Source organism: Bos grunniens, chromosome 11, assembly GCF_055505025.1.
Source record: "Bos grunniens cultivar Pamir isolate PY7600 chromosome 11, Bosgru_T2T1.0, whole genome shotgun sequence".
Classification (NCBI taxonomy): Eukaryota; Metazoa; Chordata; class Mammalia; order Artiodactyla; family Bovidae; genus Bos; species Bos grunniens.
Genome location: NC_141175.1, coordinates 82,889,632 through 82,909,082, shown reverse-complemented (window position 1 = coordinate 82,909,082; position 19,451 = coordinate 82,889,632). Strand labels below are relative to the sequence as shown.

Below are 19,451 nucleotides of genomic sequence, written 5' to 3'. Positions count from 1 at the left end.
GCATGCGGGAATCTTAGTTCCCCGACCAGGGATTGACCCTACATCCCCCTGCAGTGCAAGGCAGATCTTAACCACTGGACCACTCAGGAAGTCCCCCACTTTTTACTCTTAATGATATTTTTTTATGACTAAACATTCTCAATTTTAAGACTAATCTCACTATCAACCTTTTAACTTATCAATGGTGATTTTCATGTCTTATTTAAGTATCTTCTAAAAGGTTTATTGTTTCGTCTTTCACATTTAAATCAACAATCTACCTGAAATTTCTATTTTGAATACGTTTTGAGATGAGGGTAAGGTTTCATTTCTTTTTTCCCCACATACGGAGATTCGTGTTACCCCGTATTATTTATTGGCATGATTCTTGTTTCCTCTGATCTCTAAAGTGCTGCCATTGGTCTGCATGAGTATGCGTATTTTTGGATTGTCTTTTCAGTTCCATTTGCATGGATCTATTTGTCTATGTCTTTTTTTTTTTTTTCTTTAATAGAAAATTATTTAATTAGTATACATGTGTTCCCCATCCTGAACCCTCCTCCCTCCTCCCTCCCCACACCATCCCTCTGGGTCGTCCCAGTGCACCAGCCCCAAGCATCCAGCATCGTGCATTGAACCTGGACTGGCATCTCGTTTCATACATGACGTTTCACATGTTTCAATGCCATTCTCCCAAATCTTCCCACCCTCTCCCTCTCCCACAGAGTCCATAAGCCTGTTCTATACATCAGTGTCTCTTTTGCTGTCTCGTATACAGGGTTATCGTTACCATCTTTCTAAATTCCATATATATGCGTTAGTATACTGTATTGGTGTTTTTCCTTCTGGCTTACTTCACTCTGTATAATAGGCTCCAGTTTCATCCACCTCATTAGAACTGATTCAAATGTATTCTTTTTAATGGCTGAGTACTATAGTTTCATAGTAAGTCTTGATATCTAATTTAAAACAAGTCCTCCTACCTTTTTCCTTTTTTTCAAGAGGATGTTAGTAATTCTTGACCCTTTGCTTTTCCATATAAAGTTTAGAGTAAGCTTATCAAATTTCATGTGCATGAGCACACGCAGGGTGTTCACACACAGATTATTGGTGTTTTTCTGTATTGCATTACATTTCTGGGTCAGCTTGGTTAAAAGTGGCATATTTTCATTGAGTCTTCAATCCATGAACATGGTATATTTATCTTATTACTCAGGTCTTTAACTTCTCTCTATAGTATTTACTAGTTTTTTATGTAGAGCTCTTGAATGTCATTTATTAATTTTTATTCCTAGGTATTATTTTTTAGTACTACTGTAAATAATGTCTTAAAACTTTTTTTTCTTTTTCGGTTTCTTGCTAGGATGTACTGATACAGTTTGCTTTGTATATTGATCTGTATCCAATGTTGCTAAGCTTACTATTAATTAAAATAAATTATTAGGATTTTTTAGGATTTTATATGCCTAATTGTATTGTCTGTGAATGATTTTATTTCTTTTCTAATCTTTATTTCTTTTGTCTTATTACTTGAGTAGAATTGAAATACAGAATAGAAGTAATGAAAGTAGGTATCCTTGGTTTATTTTTTTCTTTGTTCTCTATCTCAAAAGGAAGGCTTAAAGTATTTCAACATTAAATATGATGTTGTAGTTTTTTGGGTTTTGGTGTATGCATTTTCTGGTATATGCATGTTTGGTATATATATGTTCTGCCAACAAAGGTCTGTCTAGTCAAAGCTATGGTTATTCCAGTAGTCATGTATGGATGTGAGAGTTGGACTATAAAGAAAGCTGAGCACCGAAGAATTGATGCTTTTGAACTGTGGTGTTGGAGAAGACTCTTGAGAGTCCCTTGGACTGCAAGGAGATCCATCCTAAAGGAAATCAGTCCTGGGTGTTCATTGGAAGAACTGATGCTGAAGCTGAAACTCCAGTACTTTGGCCTCCTGATGCGAAGAACTGACTCATTAGGAAAGACCCTGATGCTGGGAAAGATTAAAGGCGGGAAGAGAAGGGGATGACAGAGGATGAGATGGTTGGATGGCATCACTGACTCAAAGGACATGAGTTTGAGTAAACTCTGGGAGTTGGTGATGGACAGGGGGGCCTGGCATGCTGCTGTCAATGGGGTCTCAGAGTCGGACACAACTGAGCAACTGAACTGAACTGGTTACTATGGCTACATAACCAATTAAAAACATAGAGGCATAAAGCAGACATTTATTTCAAACATGGATTTGGATTAGGAATTTAGAATTAGGGCTTACCATGGAAAGCTGTCTCCACTCTGTATTGTCTCATGCCTTGGCTGCAAGATACAAAGTAGTGGGAAGGAATCATCTGAAGGCCAATCTACTTGTATATCCGGTTGTTTATGCTGGCCCTTGGCTCCCACCTGAGTTCTTTCATGTGGTCTCTCCCAGTGGGTTAGTGTGAGCTTCCCCACTGCATGGTGGCAAACATTTCCAAAGAGAGAAGGCTAGGAAGAAGCTGTATCTTTTTTACAGCCTCATCTCAAAAGTCATGTAAGCATCACTTTTTCATTCTCTGATTAAGCAGTCACAGGCCCCTGGCCAGATACAAGAAGAGGAAATATAAACCCTGCTTTTTGGTTAAAGGAGTATCTGTCAGTCACATTGTTAGATGAGCACTGGGATGCCATATGTACATACTTTTAATACATAAATGTATGTATGTATGTGTGTGTCTAACTAGGGAGAAACGTAGAAAATATGATCTCCCACAATGCCTTTTCATCAGATTAAGAATGTTCTTTTCTATTCATAGTTAATCAGATTAAGAATGTTCCCTTCTATTCATAGTATTTTTACATTTTTGTTTTGAATTGTTGTTAAATTTTATGAAATGTGTTTGTTGAACATGATCTTATTTTCTGTTAATGTGATAAATCTCATTGATTGCAATAAATTAAACTTGACTGTGATTTATTATTCTTTTAATATATTATTGCATTTGGTTTGTTAATATTATCTTTAGGATTTTTGCATCTTTGAAAATTCCCTGGGGGTAAGGACTATCTCTTACATCACTTCAGTATCCTGCTGCTGCTGCTGCTGCTGCTGCTAAGTCGCTTCAGTCATGTCCGACTCTGTGCGACACCATAGAGTTAATATGGGCTTCTCTGGTGGCTCAGATGGTAAGGAATCCGCCTGCAAGGAGACCTGGGTGGTATCCCTGAGTTGGGAAGATCCCCTGGAGGAGGATGTGGCAACCTGCTCCAGTATTGTTGCCTGGAGAATCCCCATGGACAGAGGAGCCTGGTGGGCTACTGTCCATGGGGTTGCAGAGTCGGACATGACTGAGCGACCAAGCACAGCACAGACCTAATACAGCATTGAGCATAAGAGATACAAGCTTGGAAAATAATTTTTCTGTCGTCACTTCCTTATTCACAATCCCAAATCCTTTGAATACTGTGTGTTGGTGATTTTTTAAGAAATGTGCTCTATTGTGGGAAGCCTAGGAAAGTTTTTCTGAAAATGTGAACATATTTATCCTGTCATAGAACTGTTGACTGAGTAGTCTTGTATTTTTCCTCAGATACTGTGTTTCTGTTCTTTATGGTAGAACTTCATCATTTCTGCCAGCTTGAGAACACTCCCTTTAAATAAGCAAGGATTTAATTATTTGAAGCAGGAAGAACTACCATGAAATGCCAAATTCTCTACTTTGGGCTCAAAAAAATTTGAAGTTACCTTATTTTCTCCTTATTCTCCTCTCTCTGTAGCCATGGAGAAAGAGTCATAAAATCAGTATGCCGTCTACTTTGATTATGAAGGTGTTTCTTAGTCTTATTAGTAAAAATTACTTTGTCAATAAAATTGATTACCATCCTTTAAGAAGAGGTGCTCTTAAAAGTACTCTATATTTTTTAAAATTATAAATATATACTTGCTCATTTAGTTTGATTCTACATCAGAAATTGACAAACTGTGGCTCTTGCACAGAATCTGCAGTTTAACTCTTTGCAACCCCGTGGACTGTAGCCCTCCAGGCTTCTGTATACATGGAATTTTCCAGACAAGAATACTGGAGTGGTTGCCATTCCCTTCTCCAGAGGATCTTCCCAACCCAGGGATCAAACCTGGGTCTTCAGCATTGCAAGCAGATTCTTTACCGTTTGAGCCACCAGGGAAGCCTAGCCAGGAATAAGTTTTATATCTTTAAACGGTTAAAAAAAAGCAAAAGAATAATAATTCACAACACATGAAAGTTACAGGAAATTCTAGTAGTAATTTCAGTGTTCATAATGTAGTTTTATTGGAACATATTCCATTTGTAGAGATACTGTCTATCGCTGCTTGTTCTGCAAGAGCAGTGTGTGATGACTGGAATAGAGATCCTCTGACCTGCAAAACCTAACGTATTTACTTTCTGGTCCTTCACAGTAAAAGTTAGCTGACCCTTGTTCTGTATAAATGGATTTCGTTATTTTTTTTTTCCTTCCAAAAAACAGAACATAAAATACACTGTTTATACAGTGGATATGCATCATCTTATTGGTGACTTTTTCCACTTATCTGCCGATCATTGATAGCATACTGATATCACACTGATATATTGTGTGTAATATTCCATATTTAGATACGATATTTCATTCACCTGATCTCATTTTTATAGACCTTTAGGTCTGTTTATACATACTACAGACATTGTTGCATCAGAGTACATATGTGTAATTTTAATTATTTAAGTAGCAATTACTAGATTGCTTTTCAGAATATTTGTAGCAGTTCACAAGTACACTGGTATAACTGCCTGTGTCCTAACACTATTTGCTGTCATTTTTAAAAAATTTTGCCTGTAAGAGCAGTAAGACTTATTTTAGTTTTCAGTCTCCTGCTGACTAAAGAGGTGAAGCCATTTGTACTTGTAAAGATGTGCTTTAAAGGAGCTGAAGTTGCGTCATCTCAACATTTCATTTTTCTGTTTTTTAAGATCTTAAGTGTCAGCAGTCACAAATTGCAAAATTTTACGCTAGCCAGTCATCTTTCCTCTCCTTGCTTACAAGAAATCTGTCCCTTTTACAAGAGTACTTTGTGTGAGAGATTTTGACCTACTTAGCCCAGATCTCTCTCAGTATATGAAAAACATCCTCACTAAACACATCTAGATACAATGAGTAACATGTTTATTGACAAACGCCGTTATATTTTTCTTAATCTTTGGATAGCTTAGTAAACAGACATAATAGTCTTTTAAGCAACGCCGGCTGTAACCTACGTTATGAAAAAGTTGTAGTTATTCTTACAATTCCAGCTTCTTTCTCTGCCCCCCGCCCCACCCCCGCCCCATTGTACTCTTATTTAGGTGATTCCTATGTGCTTTTCACATTCTCAGTAATGCCCCAGGAAGCTCTAGTCAAGTCAGTTGGGGAAAATGGAAACTCTACTTATACTTTTAAAGGGAATTTACAATTTAAATTATGAAATGAAAGTTTTTGTTGCTTACTGAATGGTTTGTTGTTGTTTGGGTAATAGCTTTTTTGCTCTATAATTCATATACCATACATTTAAAGTATATAATGCAGTGGTTTTTAGTATACTCCCAAGGTTGTATAACCTTCACTACAATGAATTCTAGACCGTTTTCATCACCCTAAGAGAAGATTCTGTGTTTTCAGCAGTCACTCCCATTTCCCCCACCTTCTATAGTCTGTAGGCAACCACTAGTCCACTTTGCCTGTTCTGAACGTTTAATGTAAATAGAATCACACAGTATGTGACTGACTTCTTTTAACTTAGCATGTTTTCAGGATTCATCTGTGTTACAGCATATATCGGTACTTCATTTCTTTTCATGGCTGAATAATATTCCATTGCGTGGTTATACCATGTGAATGAATATCTTTATAATTCAGTGGGTGTTTGGGTTATGTTTACTTTTTGGCTGTTATGAGTAGTGCTGCTATGAACATTTGTGTGCAAGTTTTTGTGTGGAGATACCTTTTCATTTCTCTTGTGTATATACCCAGGAGGGAATTGCTGGGTCATGTGGTAACTCTGTGTTTAACTTTTTGAGGAACTACCAGACTATTTTCCAAAGTGGCTGCACCATTTTCGTTCCCAGCAGCCCAGTGTATGAGGGTTCAGTTTTCTCCACGCTCTCACCAACAGTAATTGTCATTTCGACTATAGCCATCCTAATAGATGTGAAGTGATATCACATTGTGATATTTTTTGGTATGATAAAATATGCATAACATAAAGTTAACTATTTTAACCATTTTTAGGTATAAAATTTACAGTGTCAAATAACCATTATCACTGTCCATTTTCAGAACATTTTTGTCATTCTAAACAGAACTTTGTACTCATTAAATACTAACTCCACATTCCCCTCTTTTCCCAGCCCTGGTAACCTCTGTTCTGTTTTCTGTCTTTCTGAATTTGCTACTCTGTATACCTCATTTAAATGCAATCATATGCTATTTGTCCTTTTGTGTCTGACTTATTTTACTTAGCATAATAATTACATGCCATGCTGTAGCTTGTGTCACAGTTTTATTCCTTTTTAATGTTGAATAATATTCCATTATTTGTATATACCACATTTTGTTTATCCATTCATCTGTGGCTAGTCATTTCAGTGGCTTCACCTTTTGGCTATTGTGAATAATCTGATATGAATATTAGTACTGACATTAGCTGTTTGAGTCCCTGCTTTCAATTCATTTGGGTACATATCCTTAGCAGTGGAATTGCTGGTTCTGTGTTTAACTTTCTGAGGAATCACCAGGGTGTTTTGCACAGCAGTTACATGATTTTTTATTTCCATTTACAGTGCACTGGGTTTTAATTTCTCCACATTATTTCATGTACTTATTAGCAATTTATATATCTTCAGAGAAATGTCTATTCCACACCTTGGCCTATTTTTGAGTGTGGGATTGCTGGCTTGTAGAGTAAGCGTACTTCAAATTTAGTAAACCTGGCTAGCTTATTCTCCCAAGTAGTTTGTTAATGTACATTTTCCCTCCAAAGTGTATAAAAGTTCTGATGCCAATATTTGGTGTTGCTAGAATTTACAGCTTTTGTTTACTTAATAGCTATGAAATAGAAGCTTATGATTTTAATTGTATGTCCCTAATCAGGGAGGTTGATCTGTTTTCCCTTCTTCCCTACAAACAGAAGTTTGCAAACTCCTATCTTTTTCATGTTTTTTTCTTAATTTGGGTTCTTATTATAGTATCTGTTTTTAATTTTTGCCTTTAAAAGTCTTTACTTTTCAAAGCGGAAAGAGCTGAATTTGAATTTGTGTTCCTGGGATTTAATATGGTGCTTTACAAATTAGTCACTCAGTAAAATGTAGAATGAATAAGTATTTTATAGAAATCTAAAAATTTGTTCTGTGTTTAAAGAAATAATGCTACCCAAATTAAGACACAAATGAGTACTAACTTGCACAGCTGTGTAAATTGTATCTCTTTTGTTGTTGTTTAGTTGCTAAGTTGGGTCTGACTCTTCTGCAACCACATGGACTGTAGCCCGCCAAGCTTCTCTGTCCATAGGATTTCCCAGGCAGAACTGGAATGGGTTGCCCTTTCCTTCTGTGGGTTATCTTCCCAACACAGGGATCGAACCCACATCACTTGCATTATAGGTGAATTCTTTGCCACTTAGCCATGTGGGAAGCCCAAATTAAAAGCAATTTTACTAGCAAAATTTTACCTGCTAGAAATTAAAGGACAGACTTTAAGAGATGCTACTCAAGACACAGGGCATTTGGCAATGAAAGCTTGGAGTCCTAACCACTGGGCCAAAGGGAATTCCCCACCTCAGCATCTTGAATAATTTCTGTACCTCATAGTACTCAGATACTTGAAGGTATGAATAGGCCTTTTAGAAAGACTGACTGTAATAGTAAAGAGGGAAGAGGTGCCTAAGCAAAGAAACTAAACTATTTAGGAACCAAATACTTTCTGGTCTGAAATCAGATTTTTATTTGAGAAGAAAGAAATGCCCAAGGTATATAATCTACAGATTAGTAGCAGTCTGCAAATGGGAGGTGGTGAAAAGAACCCCAGGTGCTGTCCTGTATGAGGAGCCTTTTGGTTATGAATTGGTTATAGAGCACTAGGTTGCAGAACTTCTTGACAGTTCTATAATCTTAGGAGTCTGTGAGCAGTCGTTTAATAGGGCTACATTTGTTATAAAGAAGAGTAGTTAAGACCTAAATTATAAAACTGCAGTCTTATTTTGTCTGTTGACTGAAGAGAGACAGTAAAGTACAGTCTGCGTCAGAGCTTCTTACCAATCAATAGCAAGAATTTGAACTCTGTCCTAGTCTGCGCCTGGCACTGCATTTCCTTTGTATCATTCTGTTTCCCTTCAGTCTGCTTTTATTCACTCTACATGGTCCTGCCTAAATGTCCTTTGTTTCAAACACATTGCACACCTCCCAGCCCACTTAATTCCTGTTAATCTTCCAAGGAGCTCCTCCTGTATCTTGATGAATCTATACCAGGTATTAATCTATAGAGAAGTATTTTCCCAAGTCTCACTTGAGGAAACACTCGTGGTGGTTCCTGCTCTTCTGTAAAGGCTTCTGTAAATATTAATCTAGATCGTTTTGTTTCATTCCTCTATTATCAGCTTTGCTTTTAGTTTATCCTTATCTCAATCTCTGTAGCATAGCTCTTAATGTTCCGTTTAGTTTAGGTTTTATCTGTTTTACAGTATTTTGTGTGTGTGTTGATAGTAGTCCTGTTATTTCTGTTTTTCTTTGGCTTGGTTTAAATTCGCTTCTCTCAATTATAAATAAAAGTTTAAAAGCGACAAATTGAAGAGATAATCCATCAGTAGTTTTGTTTTGACACTTAGCTCCATGAATTTGTTCTTTAGCTTTAAAAGTAGTTATCAAAAGAATAAATACATACTGTATTCATTAACTTTCACCTGCTTTTACATACTTTTGTGAGACTAAAGACACTTGTATTATTGTAAGCATATGTAGTTTAAAATTGGAATGTCTGACCAGAAGTAAATTATTATAGGTTACTTATACAATTGTATTATTTTAAAATAATTTGGAAAATTAGTGAATTAAGAAAAATGACTGTTCTCGTTGTTAATCGTATTCATTATCTTACTCTAGTGAAATGCTTGTAATACATCAGCCAACTTAGTCTTAACACTTAAGCTTTTTAAATTAGTGAAGTGACCATTCTTTCAGTTTCTTTACAGTTCATGTGGATTTCATTTTATTTTAAACAAAGGCAAAAGGAAATGTGGCTTGCCACTTTGCACACACATTGTTTGTTTCCTAGTAGAGAAAAATACTCATTTGAAGGGCTTTAATTCTGTTAATTATAGAAACTAATGTTTTATGTTTCAGTTTCAGAAGGCAGAGTTTTGTATTCATTACTCTTAACCAACTGAAAGATGATCAGAGAAGTAGTGCCTGAGGACAACCAAATAACTGTAGTGAATATTCATGGGTTCATTAATTCATGTGTTTCTGCATGTGCCTGGAATTTAGCCACTCCCGAAAGCAGCCTTAGTTTTCTGTGTCTTTACCCTCCTTTTGCCTGCGTGCTGTTTGCTCTCCTTCAGTTCTTTGTCTCTATAAATAAGTAGAAGACTTTTCTTTAGATAAGAGAGCAAAGGGGCAAGAGAAGAACTATCTTAAGAAGTTTTTATTTGTGCCAACATAGAAGTGCTTTGTGGTAGGCCATCTGGACCGGGAGGATTTCCTCAGAATGTAAAGTATGTCGTGAGATTTAGAGAGCTGGGATTTGCTCTGGAACTATCTGGGAAGGCAGCAGGAAACGTGGACAGAACTGGTTTATATTGCTTGTAACGTAGGTGGCAAGAATGGAAGACAGCCTGCCTAGTCTCGCTTCAGTATGTGCTTCCTCTACACTTTCAAACTTCTGTACTGGTAACGTATCTTTCCTTTTCTGGGAGACATGTGTCACAAACTTTACTACTTGTGACAAAAGAAATCTGAGGATGTGGGAATGAATTTAGGCCCCTTCCTTCCCCCCTTCCCCCTCCCCCCAGCTTCCTTTAAATATATGTGTCAGTAATAGCATAAATATTTGGTTACTTACTTTTATAAATGACTAAGATTGTACCCCCTTTAAGGAAATATTTTCCTGTTGTGAGGGCAGAATAGGCTTTGTTTTCCCTATCTCCACAAAAGGTGGTCATTACATTGTTTGTGAGGGAAAAAATAAAAACAGCTTTTATTGGAAAGTAGTTTTTTTAAAAAAAAAAGCATGTTTCTTAAAAATAGGAAATGAGAATTGTGTAATTAAGCTTGACTTTTGCTTCTATGAAGTCTAACCAAAAAAACATCCAAAGCAGAATTATCTGATTGTGAATGAATCCTAGTGATAGAAGGAAGTAAAGTCCTTTCCTGGGACTAGCCTTCATGCTCAGAGTGCAATGGCAAAAATGGTTTTATATTTTCTTTTATTTTAACACAATTCCTTTTATAATTTATACTACTAGGGGGATTTTTTAGTAAGAATATCTTATAAGAAAAACAAATGAGTTCTTTAAAATAGAAAATATAAGTCTATTACTTGTGTTACTCAGTTGAAGACAGATACTCTTTATTTTCATATATTATTACTAGCTGGACACGACTGAGCAACTGAACTGAACTGGAGGTAATTAATATTGTCATTTACTAAAGAAATAAAATATCCAAACTTTAACAGTGGCTTGTTTAATTAAAACTTCTTTGAGAGGAAAAATTTGACTTCTAGCAGTAAAATATTAAGATAAATAGGAAACATTAATTCCTACATAAATATATGTTCATATGAGCTCTGTTTTTATTAGTGTATTTTCTTATGGTTTATTTCCAAAGTAAATTGTGGCTGTTGTAGAATTGATAGTGCATAACTTTTTGATAAAATACTTAAATATTGTCTTTAAAAGACAATATTTGAAGACAACCATTTCCATTTTAGAACAAAAAACCATTTATTTTGCTAAATGCCTTCTGATGGGAATTTATTAATGTGACAAATCAGTTGTGGTTTTGTTTTTTGAAGAAATGAAATTTAAAGGCATCCAGTTTTCCTTTGGATGTATTATATTGATTTTTGTGTCTTTCATTAACCTGAGAATATTTCTTTTAAACATCATGGGACAGACTTCTACAAAAATGTTTTTATTTACTGTGCATAAAAATTTACACATTAACCAAATTTGTATTTAAAATTTGGGTGCATTACTAATTAGGTTTACATCACAGCCTAAATTAGCTTTGCTTTTCTTTACTGAGAAAATAGTTTTATGTTGTGTTCATGAAGAATATTTCACAGAAAATTCATATAAAATAAGAATATAAGGAAGCAGAATCCCACTTGCCAGACACATACCTCCAGCCTCTATACAACTGTATGTGTATGTATGCTTGTGGGTATACAGTTCCATATGGATATAACTACACTATAAATGTTGCCTGCAATTTTTTCCCTCTTTTATAGTATGTTGTTATACCTACTAAACTTTCTAGTTTGTGGTTTTAAATATATAACATCCTTTTTAAGAGCTCCATGAGGTACCCTAGTACAGACGTTTATTTAATCAGTTCACCATTAGTAGTGATTTAGGCTAGTGCCTTGACTATTTTTTTTTTAAACTATAAACAGTGCATGGTGGAATATGATTTCTCGTGGTTTTTCACCATATTAGCTCTTCTGATCTTCATCTCTACCATTCTGCTCATTAAGGTCTGATCCGTGTCTTAACCTAAGTGTTGTAGGAAGGGGAGATCAGAAATGGTTTTTAATTTTTTTTTTTTTTTAGTATTTGTTCTTTGGATGGTATTGTATCTCATATCATATACCTTTTTGAAACAGACTTTTTCCCCCCCCCAAAATTCATAGGTAACAACTAATCTTAGGTCATTCCATTAGGCCTCAAAACAATCATTAAACTCACAGGTTTAGTTGCTTTTATGACACAAAACTTCAGGGTTTTGGAAGTGAAACTCCATTTTTATCTGTTTGGGGATTTAATTTGAAAAACTGGTTTCATTGTTCTAAAACAAAATGAGTAAATTAATTATGTAGTCTAGTTATTCGCATTCCCCTTCCTCTCTCAGAAAAGTCACTAACCTCCACCTCAAAAAAGTATAACACAATATGTTTTAATTGTCTTTATGACACAGATATTCTATTATCTGTGGACACCTTCCTTACTATCCCCTGCTCTACACGATCAGAAGTAACTATTGTCATAAACTTTGTATATATCATTCCCTTGCTTTATGGGTTTATTCTAAACAATATATCACTTTTGTATTTTTTGAACTTCCTAAGATTTATACATGATGTTTCATGTAGCCATAGTTTATTTTTACCACTTACTAGTATTCTGTTGGATGTTGTATCACAGTTTGTTTATACATTTTACAGCTAATGATTGTTTCCAGTTTGTTTCTGTTGTGGACATTATTGAACATTTCTATTGGTGTGCGTATGCACAAGCAGAGATTGGCCTGGCAGGCCACCTGTTTTAGTTAAAAAAAAAGAAAAGAAAAGTTTTATTGGAACATAGCCACACCCAATCATTTACGTATTTATGGCTGTTTTTGTGTTACAAAGGTAGGTTTGAGTAGTTATTATAGAGATTATGTGGTCTGAAAGCCTAGAATATTTATAGTGTCTGGCCCTCACAGAAGAAGATTGCCAACCCTGCTGTAGGTCAGGGTCTATACACCAGGAGTCTGATTGCTGGGTCATGGGATGTGTGCATCTTCAATTTTACCGGATGAGGCCAAAGTTGTATTTTGTTGTTGTTGTTTGTTTTTTAGCTCAAAGTCTTGAAACAGTTCACTGCCTACCGGTAATATATGAGAATTCATATTGCTCTTTATCCTAGGGAATACTTGATATACTTCATATTGTCATGCTTTAAAGTTTTTGCCCGTTTGGTGAGCATAAAATAGTAATTCACATGGTTTTAATTTTCCTTTTCAAGATTAAAAATGAGGTCCTTGAGCCTCATTTCATGCATCCATTGGCCATTTATGTTTCCTTTACCATGAGGTATTTAGTCAAGGGTTTTGCAAACAGTTTTTCTATAGGATTATTTGTCTTATCAATTTGTAGGAATTCTTTCTTCAGGATCCTAATCCTTTATCACTTATAAATGTTAGAACTATCTTTTCCTCATTTGTGAATAGCTTTTTCTCTTTATTGTGTCTTTTAGTGAACATGCATTCTGAAAGCTAATGTAGTTTCAGTATGTACTTTAATGGATAGCGCTTACTCTGTCTTCTTTAGGAAGCTCCTTTCTACTTGCAGGATATGAAGATATTCTCTATTATTTTTCTAAAGGTTTTTATGATTTGTGCCTTTAATTCTTTAACCTGCTTGGATTTGATTTTCATGTGTGGCGAGGAGAGGGACTTCAATATACTGAATTTTAATGAATTTGTGAATTTTCATTTAACTTGGGAAGTTCCGCCATTATTTCTTCACGTGTTTTTTGTTTTTTATTTTTTATTTTTTTTTTATTTTTTATTTTTTTTCAAAGCCACCACCCCACCCCCACTAGCCTCCCTTTTTTTTTTAATCTAGAATCTTTTTCTCCTTTTCCTGTGGGACTCCAGTGATACAAACATTAGGTCTGAAGCTGTGTCCATTTTCTTCCTCTATGTTACAGTTGTAAGCATCATATATATATAATGTATGTGCTTATATATACATTATAGGTAACACTAAGTGCAAAGAAAGAAGCAGAAAAGGTATGAAGAAAGATTACAAGTTTGAAAATGTAGTACTTTAAATTATTTAATTAGAAACATAATAGCTTCTAGGGCATTGTTTTATCACAGTGCTTGCAGCACAAAGTAATATTTTAAGTGAAAACTGAGTCATCTAGAAATGGCTACATTATAAGTATATGCCCTTATTAGGAAAACAGGAAAGTTGAGTGTACCATTTTAGAAAGATTTACATAAAATCATTAACATTCAAAAGATGCTAGAATGTATAGGCATGCCTGGTTCTGGTATGAGGCTGGCTTGCCAACTTTTAGATACTTAGAATAGAATACCATATATTTGTCTTGGCAAAGGTAACACGTATTTCTTGACAATTCAGAAGACAGGTTAACTATGATTCACTGTAGTAAAAGCATAATAAGCAGTTAACCATTGTAGTTTTAAAACTGAAATATTGGATATTAACATTTACCTCGCACTTCTAATAAAAAAGACTAACTTATGCCAATAAATACATTAGACTGATGGAAAAGAGGCTTATGGACCTTCTTTCTCTTTTCTTTCTTTCCTTAATGAGTTTATGAACCCTTGGGAATTTATTTGTAGTTCATATTTTAACCGTCAAGGCTAGAAACTATTAATACTTCGAAAGGAGCAAAGAAATGGGAGACTACTGAAGGAAAAGGAATTAGTGTACTTGGATTAAGAAGGGTGAGTGGAATATGCCTCTGAAAATGGATATATTCTGTTTACTGAACAGATGTATTCTTTAAAATTTCATTGTGAATTCGCATGTGGTACATTAGAGATTGAAAGAAAAAATAAGAACAAACTTCTGAAAATGTAAAGAGGAAGAGTGATGGGTTTTTTGGAGTCATCTGAGGAAGAAGCTCTAACCCCAGTTTGCCGTGTGCCCAGGAGTAACTCTCCTAATTTCATAGTCTTTGTGTGTGTGTGCGCACACGTGCACGAGCGTGCTCAGTCACTCAGTTGTGTTCCTTACTTATCTATAAAATGGCAAGAGGGATGGTTGATCTTTAAGATAGTCTCATTTCTAGCTTTTGTAATCAGTGAGCGCAAATTTAAGTTCATTGCCTTATGCTCTAATATGTTTCTTTATAAATTGGAATACTGTGCCTAGAGGAAACTTGCTTTAAAAAATCAAACTTCAGAAGCAGCATATTTTAGCTTAAATATAAGTTTAAATAACATTGTTACTGTGAAATTCAAATAATGTAGAAATACTAAAAAGCAAAAATTTCCCTTTATTCTGTCCTTACCTCATTCTCCTAGTCGGAAGTAACCCAATTACCAGTTTGATGTGTATGTGTCTAGATTTTTCCTGTTGTGCATTATATACATATGTAGATATGAAGTTTTTTGTTTACTTTTTAGAAGTATGTTTTGGTGCATGTGTATGTGTTTCAATAAATTATTCAGTACATGTTATTCCCCGATTTGTTTACTCCACTTGAGTTGTCTTGTGGGGCTTTCAAATTTCTAGTTTATATCCTGTCTTATTATTTTTATGTTATTTATTTATTTATTTGAAAAATCATTTTATTTATTTTTGGATGCACTGTCTTTGTTGCTGTATGCGGGCTTTCTCTGGTTGCAGCAAGCAGGGGCTTCTCCTCGTTGCAGTGCACAGGCTTCTCATTGCAGGGGCTTCTCTTGTTGCGGAGCACAGGCTCTAGGTGCGTGATCTTCAGTAATTGCAGCGTGTGGGCTCAGCAGTTGCGGCACGTTGCTTCGTTGCTCTGTGGCATGTGGAATCTTCCTGGATCGGGGATCGAACCCGTGTCCCCTGCATTGGCAGATGGATTCTTATCCACTGTGCTACTAGAGAAGTCCACCTGTTTTACTATTTTTAATTGCATGGCTTTCTATGATGTGAATATATTATCATAGCTTATTAACCCCATCCAGGGATTTTAGATCATTCCAGCTTTGTAGCAATAATAAAAACAGTGTAGTAAAGAACATGCCCATACAGGATAGAAACTTATTGAACCCTTGGTGTACGGCAGTGCTGTACATTATTTCATTTAATAATCTCAAACTAGAAATAAGTACTATCATGAAAAAATTGCATGAAGAAGCCAGTCAGAGCTGGTAAGTCATAAACAAATTTATTCAGGCATTGTAACACCAGAATTTATGCACAGTTCAACCACAGCTTTTATTGCTCTTAAAAAGGTGAAAAAGGGCAAAATATTAGGAAGATGTTACAGGATTTGAGGACTATAAGGAACCACAGAGATCAATTCTATGCAGCTTTGTATCTCTGTTGCTGCTGCTGCCTTGTCTTGAGTGACCCTATAATTGATCATTCAAACTGGGAAACTTTAGAGAGAAAGAAGGAGTGTTATGATAATATTTTTACTGAGATAGCAGACATGTTTGTCCTGGGCAAATTGAGATGCATGAACACCTTACCCCTAGCCTAGACCACCTTCACCTTTCACACGGGTTACTGCATTAGCCTCATGCTTGGTCTCCATATGTTTACCCTTATCCTTTTCCAGTCCATTCTCTCACGGCAGCCAGAATAACCTTTTTAGAACAGAAATCTGTTTATATCACTTCATAGTTTAAACCCTGTTTGGCTTTGTGAAAGAACGTATTTATTCGATCCTCCTGTGATTATTAAAATGCAACATGAAAGTAAAGTGCACTTAAAACTGTGAGTCAAGTCCTCTGTTTGAATCTCATATATCAAGACTAGTTTGGTGACCTTGGGCAAGCTATTTCTCAAGCTGTTTCCTCAAGTATAAAATACAGATAGACCGAGGAGGGAGAGGAGGTAATAAATATGAAAGGTCCTGTATAAATCCAGGACGTTGTTAATAGTTAACATTATGCTTGTAATGCCCTTTGAAAAATTGTCCTGTGTCTTATCACAGTATCTAGCAGGTCGTGGTAGGATTTTTACAAGCTGAACCACCATTCATGTGACTGTCCAAGTTTCACAAAATAAAAACCTTAGTCATTTTTTTTTTAATCAAAATCTATAAAAGTTAAGTAATTTACCAAAAGTAAAACCTAGTTACCATGTCGGTACTAAAACCCAAGACTATACCTTTGGCATTATAGTCTGATAATCGTTCCACTAGGCTTTGCTGTCTTCCCAAAAGAATTAAGAAGATTATGTGTTTATAAAAAGCACATAAATATTTTACCTGTGATTATAACTTTGATACATAACCCATCTTCTGTAATTTGAGAAAAGTTTAGAAAGGCGTATCTGTATCATTTCTGACTTAATTAGAACTTTTGGCTTATAGGTGGTGGCTTGTTGAAAGAGACTTTGTTAGGTTAGATAGGTAGCTGAAAGAAATATTAGAGTAACTCTCAGAATTGATGGTCCAGCCTTCAGAGACTAGAACTGGAACTTAGGGCAGACAAGACTCTTTATCATAGACAGCCCTAGATCTGTATGTCCTTACAGTTGACAAACCAAGAACGATGGGCTATACCTCCCCCCCTCCCTCCCTCTCTCCGCTCTCTCTCTCTTTCAAATTTGGGAGGACTCCTTTTGGCCTAACCCATACCCATAACCATTTCTATGGTAGTATTTGAACCTTATGAAATTACCAATAGACATATTTTAACCATCAAAAAAAGCCACTTCATATACATTACCTTAGTAGTAGTGCAGGGTGTTAGAGGAGAAAATGAGGCATCATAGATCCACAGCCCTAATGGAACCTCAAAACCAGTAGAGTTCTGCAAAAAAGCTGTTTTTCTCCTGCCAGAAGAAGGAAAATAGGAAAGTGTTCTAGACAGCCGAATGTTAATATAACACTAACCCTGGTGTGACACATAGAGGATGGATCAGTTAGAATACAGCTAGTGTGTAGCGTGCATGCTCAGTCATGTCTGACTCTTTGCAACCCCTTGGACTGTACCCCGCCAGACTCCTCTGTCCATGGAATTTTCCAGGCAAGAATACTGGAGTAGATTGCCATTTCCTACTCCAGGGGAATCCTCCTGACCCGGAGATCAAACCCATGTCTCCTGTATTAGCAGGCGGGGTCTTTACCACTGAGCACCTGGGAAGCCTAGAATTCATCTAGACCACTCTGGAAATGAAAAAGACTTCAAATATAAACATTTCTAAAATGAGAAGCTGAATTTAAGCCTCTCACAGTTTGACAGATCTGCCTTTTATGTAATACATGGGCCTAAAGCTCTCAAATTTTACCTTTTGCACTTTGCTGTTGTATGTTAAACATTTATTGAATGTCAGACACGTCCTGGATACCTTCCGCAAAACAATCATTTAAAGACAAACTGAGACTCAAAGAGATAAAATAACTTGCCTAAGATTACACAACTTATTAATTATGGAACTAGAATTCAAAGTCTAAATTGAAGATAAAACCCAACTTTTCCTTTCATTGCAGTACTTCTCAAAGATTGTCATTGAAATACCTCTAAAGACAGAAGAGAGTACATATGTATGCCTGAGATGTCTGTAGGCACATACGATCTTAAATGAGTGTGTTTGCTACTCTGTAATAAATGGTGATAACTTTGGTTTTTAAATGCTGACGGTTTTGTTGTTGTTGCTGTTTTTTTAGTTAATATATGGCTGGGCTGGGTCTTTGTTGCTGCACGGGCTTTTCTCTAGTTGTGGCGAGTGAGGGCTGTTCTCTGGTTGTGTGCAGGCTTCTCATTGTGGTGGCTTCTCTTGTTGCAGAGCACAGGCTGTAGGGCACACGGACTTCAGTAGTTGTGGCTCATGGGCTCTAGACCACAGGCTCAGTAGTTGTGGCACAAAGGCTTAGTTCCTCCACGGCATGTGGGGTCTTCCTGGATCAGGACTTGAACCAGTGTCTCCTACACTGGTAGGTGGATTCTTTGTCACTGAGCCACCAGGGAAGCCCCCGTTGTTGCTGTTTTTAACTCAAACTTTGAGTTAAATTGTCTGCCTAAGATGTCTGGCACATTATCTCAGTATGAGAAAAATGGCGCACTGTGATTTAGCATGTACTGCAACTAGAGAGTGGCCCACCCAGTATATATCACCCAGGTCAAACCGGTCAGCTGTGAGAACCTCATTTCTTCCATGAATTTTTCTGGTTATAGTGAATTAGCCATTAGCAATTGATCTTTTATACATTTGGATTCAGATTGAACCAACAAGTAGTGTACTCTAAAGGTACACAGCTCTGGAAGTAGTTTGTAATTGTTGTATTACACCTGAACATTATTTTTGTTGTTGTTGTTGTTACATACCTAAGGGAGATATCAGCTACGTGCTTTATAGAAACTATACCTTTTTTTTTTTTTTAAGAGACTTTGAGGCATTGGAAAGAGCAGCAAAAAGTATGTTACTAATTATGTAGCAGTGCTTGGGGGAGGAGGTTGGGAGTATAATAATAAAGACAGAAGTAAAGAATGCTTTCTGGTCATTGATGCTGAAGGTGAGAGGTTCCCAGTTTGATACAAAAAGCAAAACTGAAGTGATTTGAACTCCTTATTTTCATAGATAATTATGATAATGATATAATAAGTAAGAAGGATGCTTTGAATAGTTTGCAGTTATGCAAGTTTCCAGATGTCTACAAAGTGGTATATTTAGGGAACATTTTGGTGGAAAAGTTATTAAGGTCGATGGTATAATAAACAAAAAACTTGACCATGAGAAAATTTTCATAGTTTTAATTACACGTCAGCTATGTTAGCTTTTTTGATTTAAATTAGTTCAAGTAGCTATGAAAATCTTTACAGAAGTTAATCTGTGTAAAA

General features: G+C 35.9%; 1 protein-coding gene and 1 long non-coding RNA gene across 16 annotated transcripts in view; one reads left to right on the top strand and one right to left on the bottom strand.

Moving 5' to 3' along the window:
- EML4 (EMAP like 4) overlaps window positions 1-19,451 on the top strand; it is a 155,081-nt gene that overhangs the window by 44,477 nt on the left and 91,153 nt on the right. For 2 of the 15 annotated variants that reach the window (XM_086327278.1, XM_086327276.1), the window contains exon 1: window positions 9,503-9,884. The exons of 12 other annotated variants lie outside the window; for them this stretch is intronic. In XM_086327278.1, coding sequence (XP_086183404.1) covers window positions 9,818-9,884 — 67 coding nt within the window. In that variant the 5' untranslated portion in view covers window positions 9,503-9,817. Of the gene's footprint in view, window positions 1-9,502; window positions 9,885-19,451 lie in introns of those variants that run through there. One more of the 15 variants, XM_086327288.1, reaches the window with a different exon arrangement.
- Window positions 15,353-17,476, bottom strand: LOC147363441 (uncharacterized). The gene is made up of 2 exons (XR_015137097.1): window positions 17,340-17,476; window positions 15,353-15,501 (listed from the first exon to the last, which is right to left on the bottom strand). It is a non-coding gene; the product is annotated as an uncharacterized LOC147363441 (long non-coding RNA).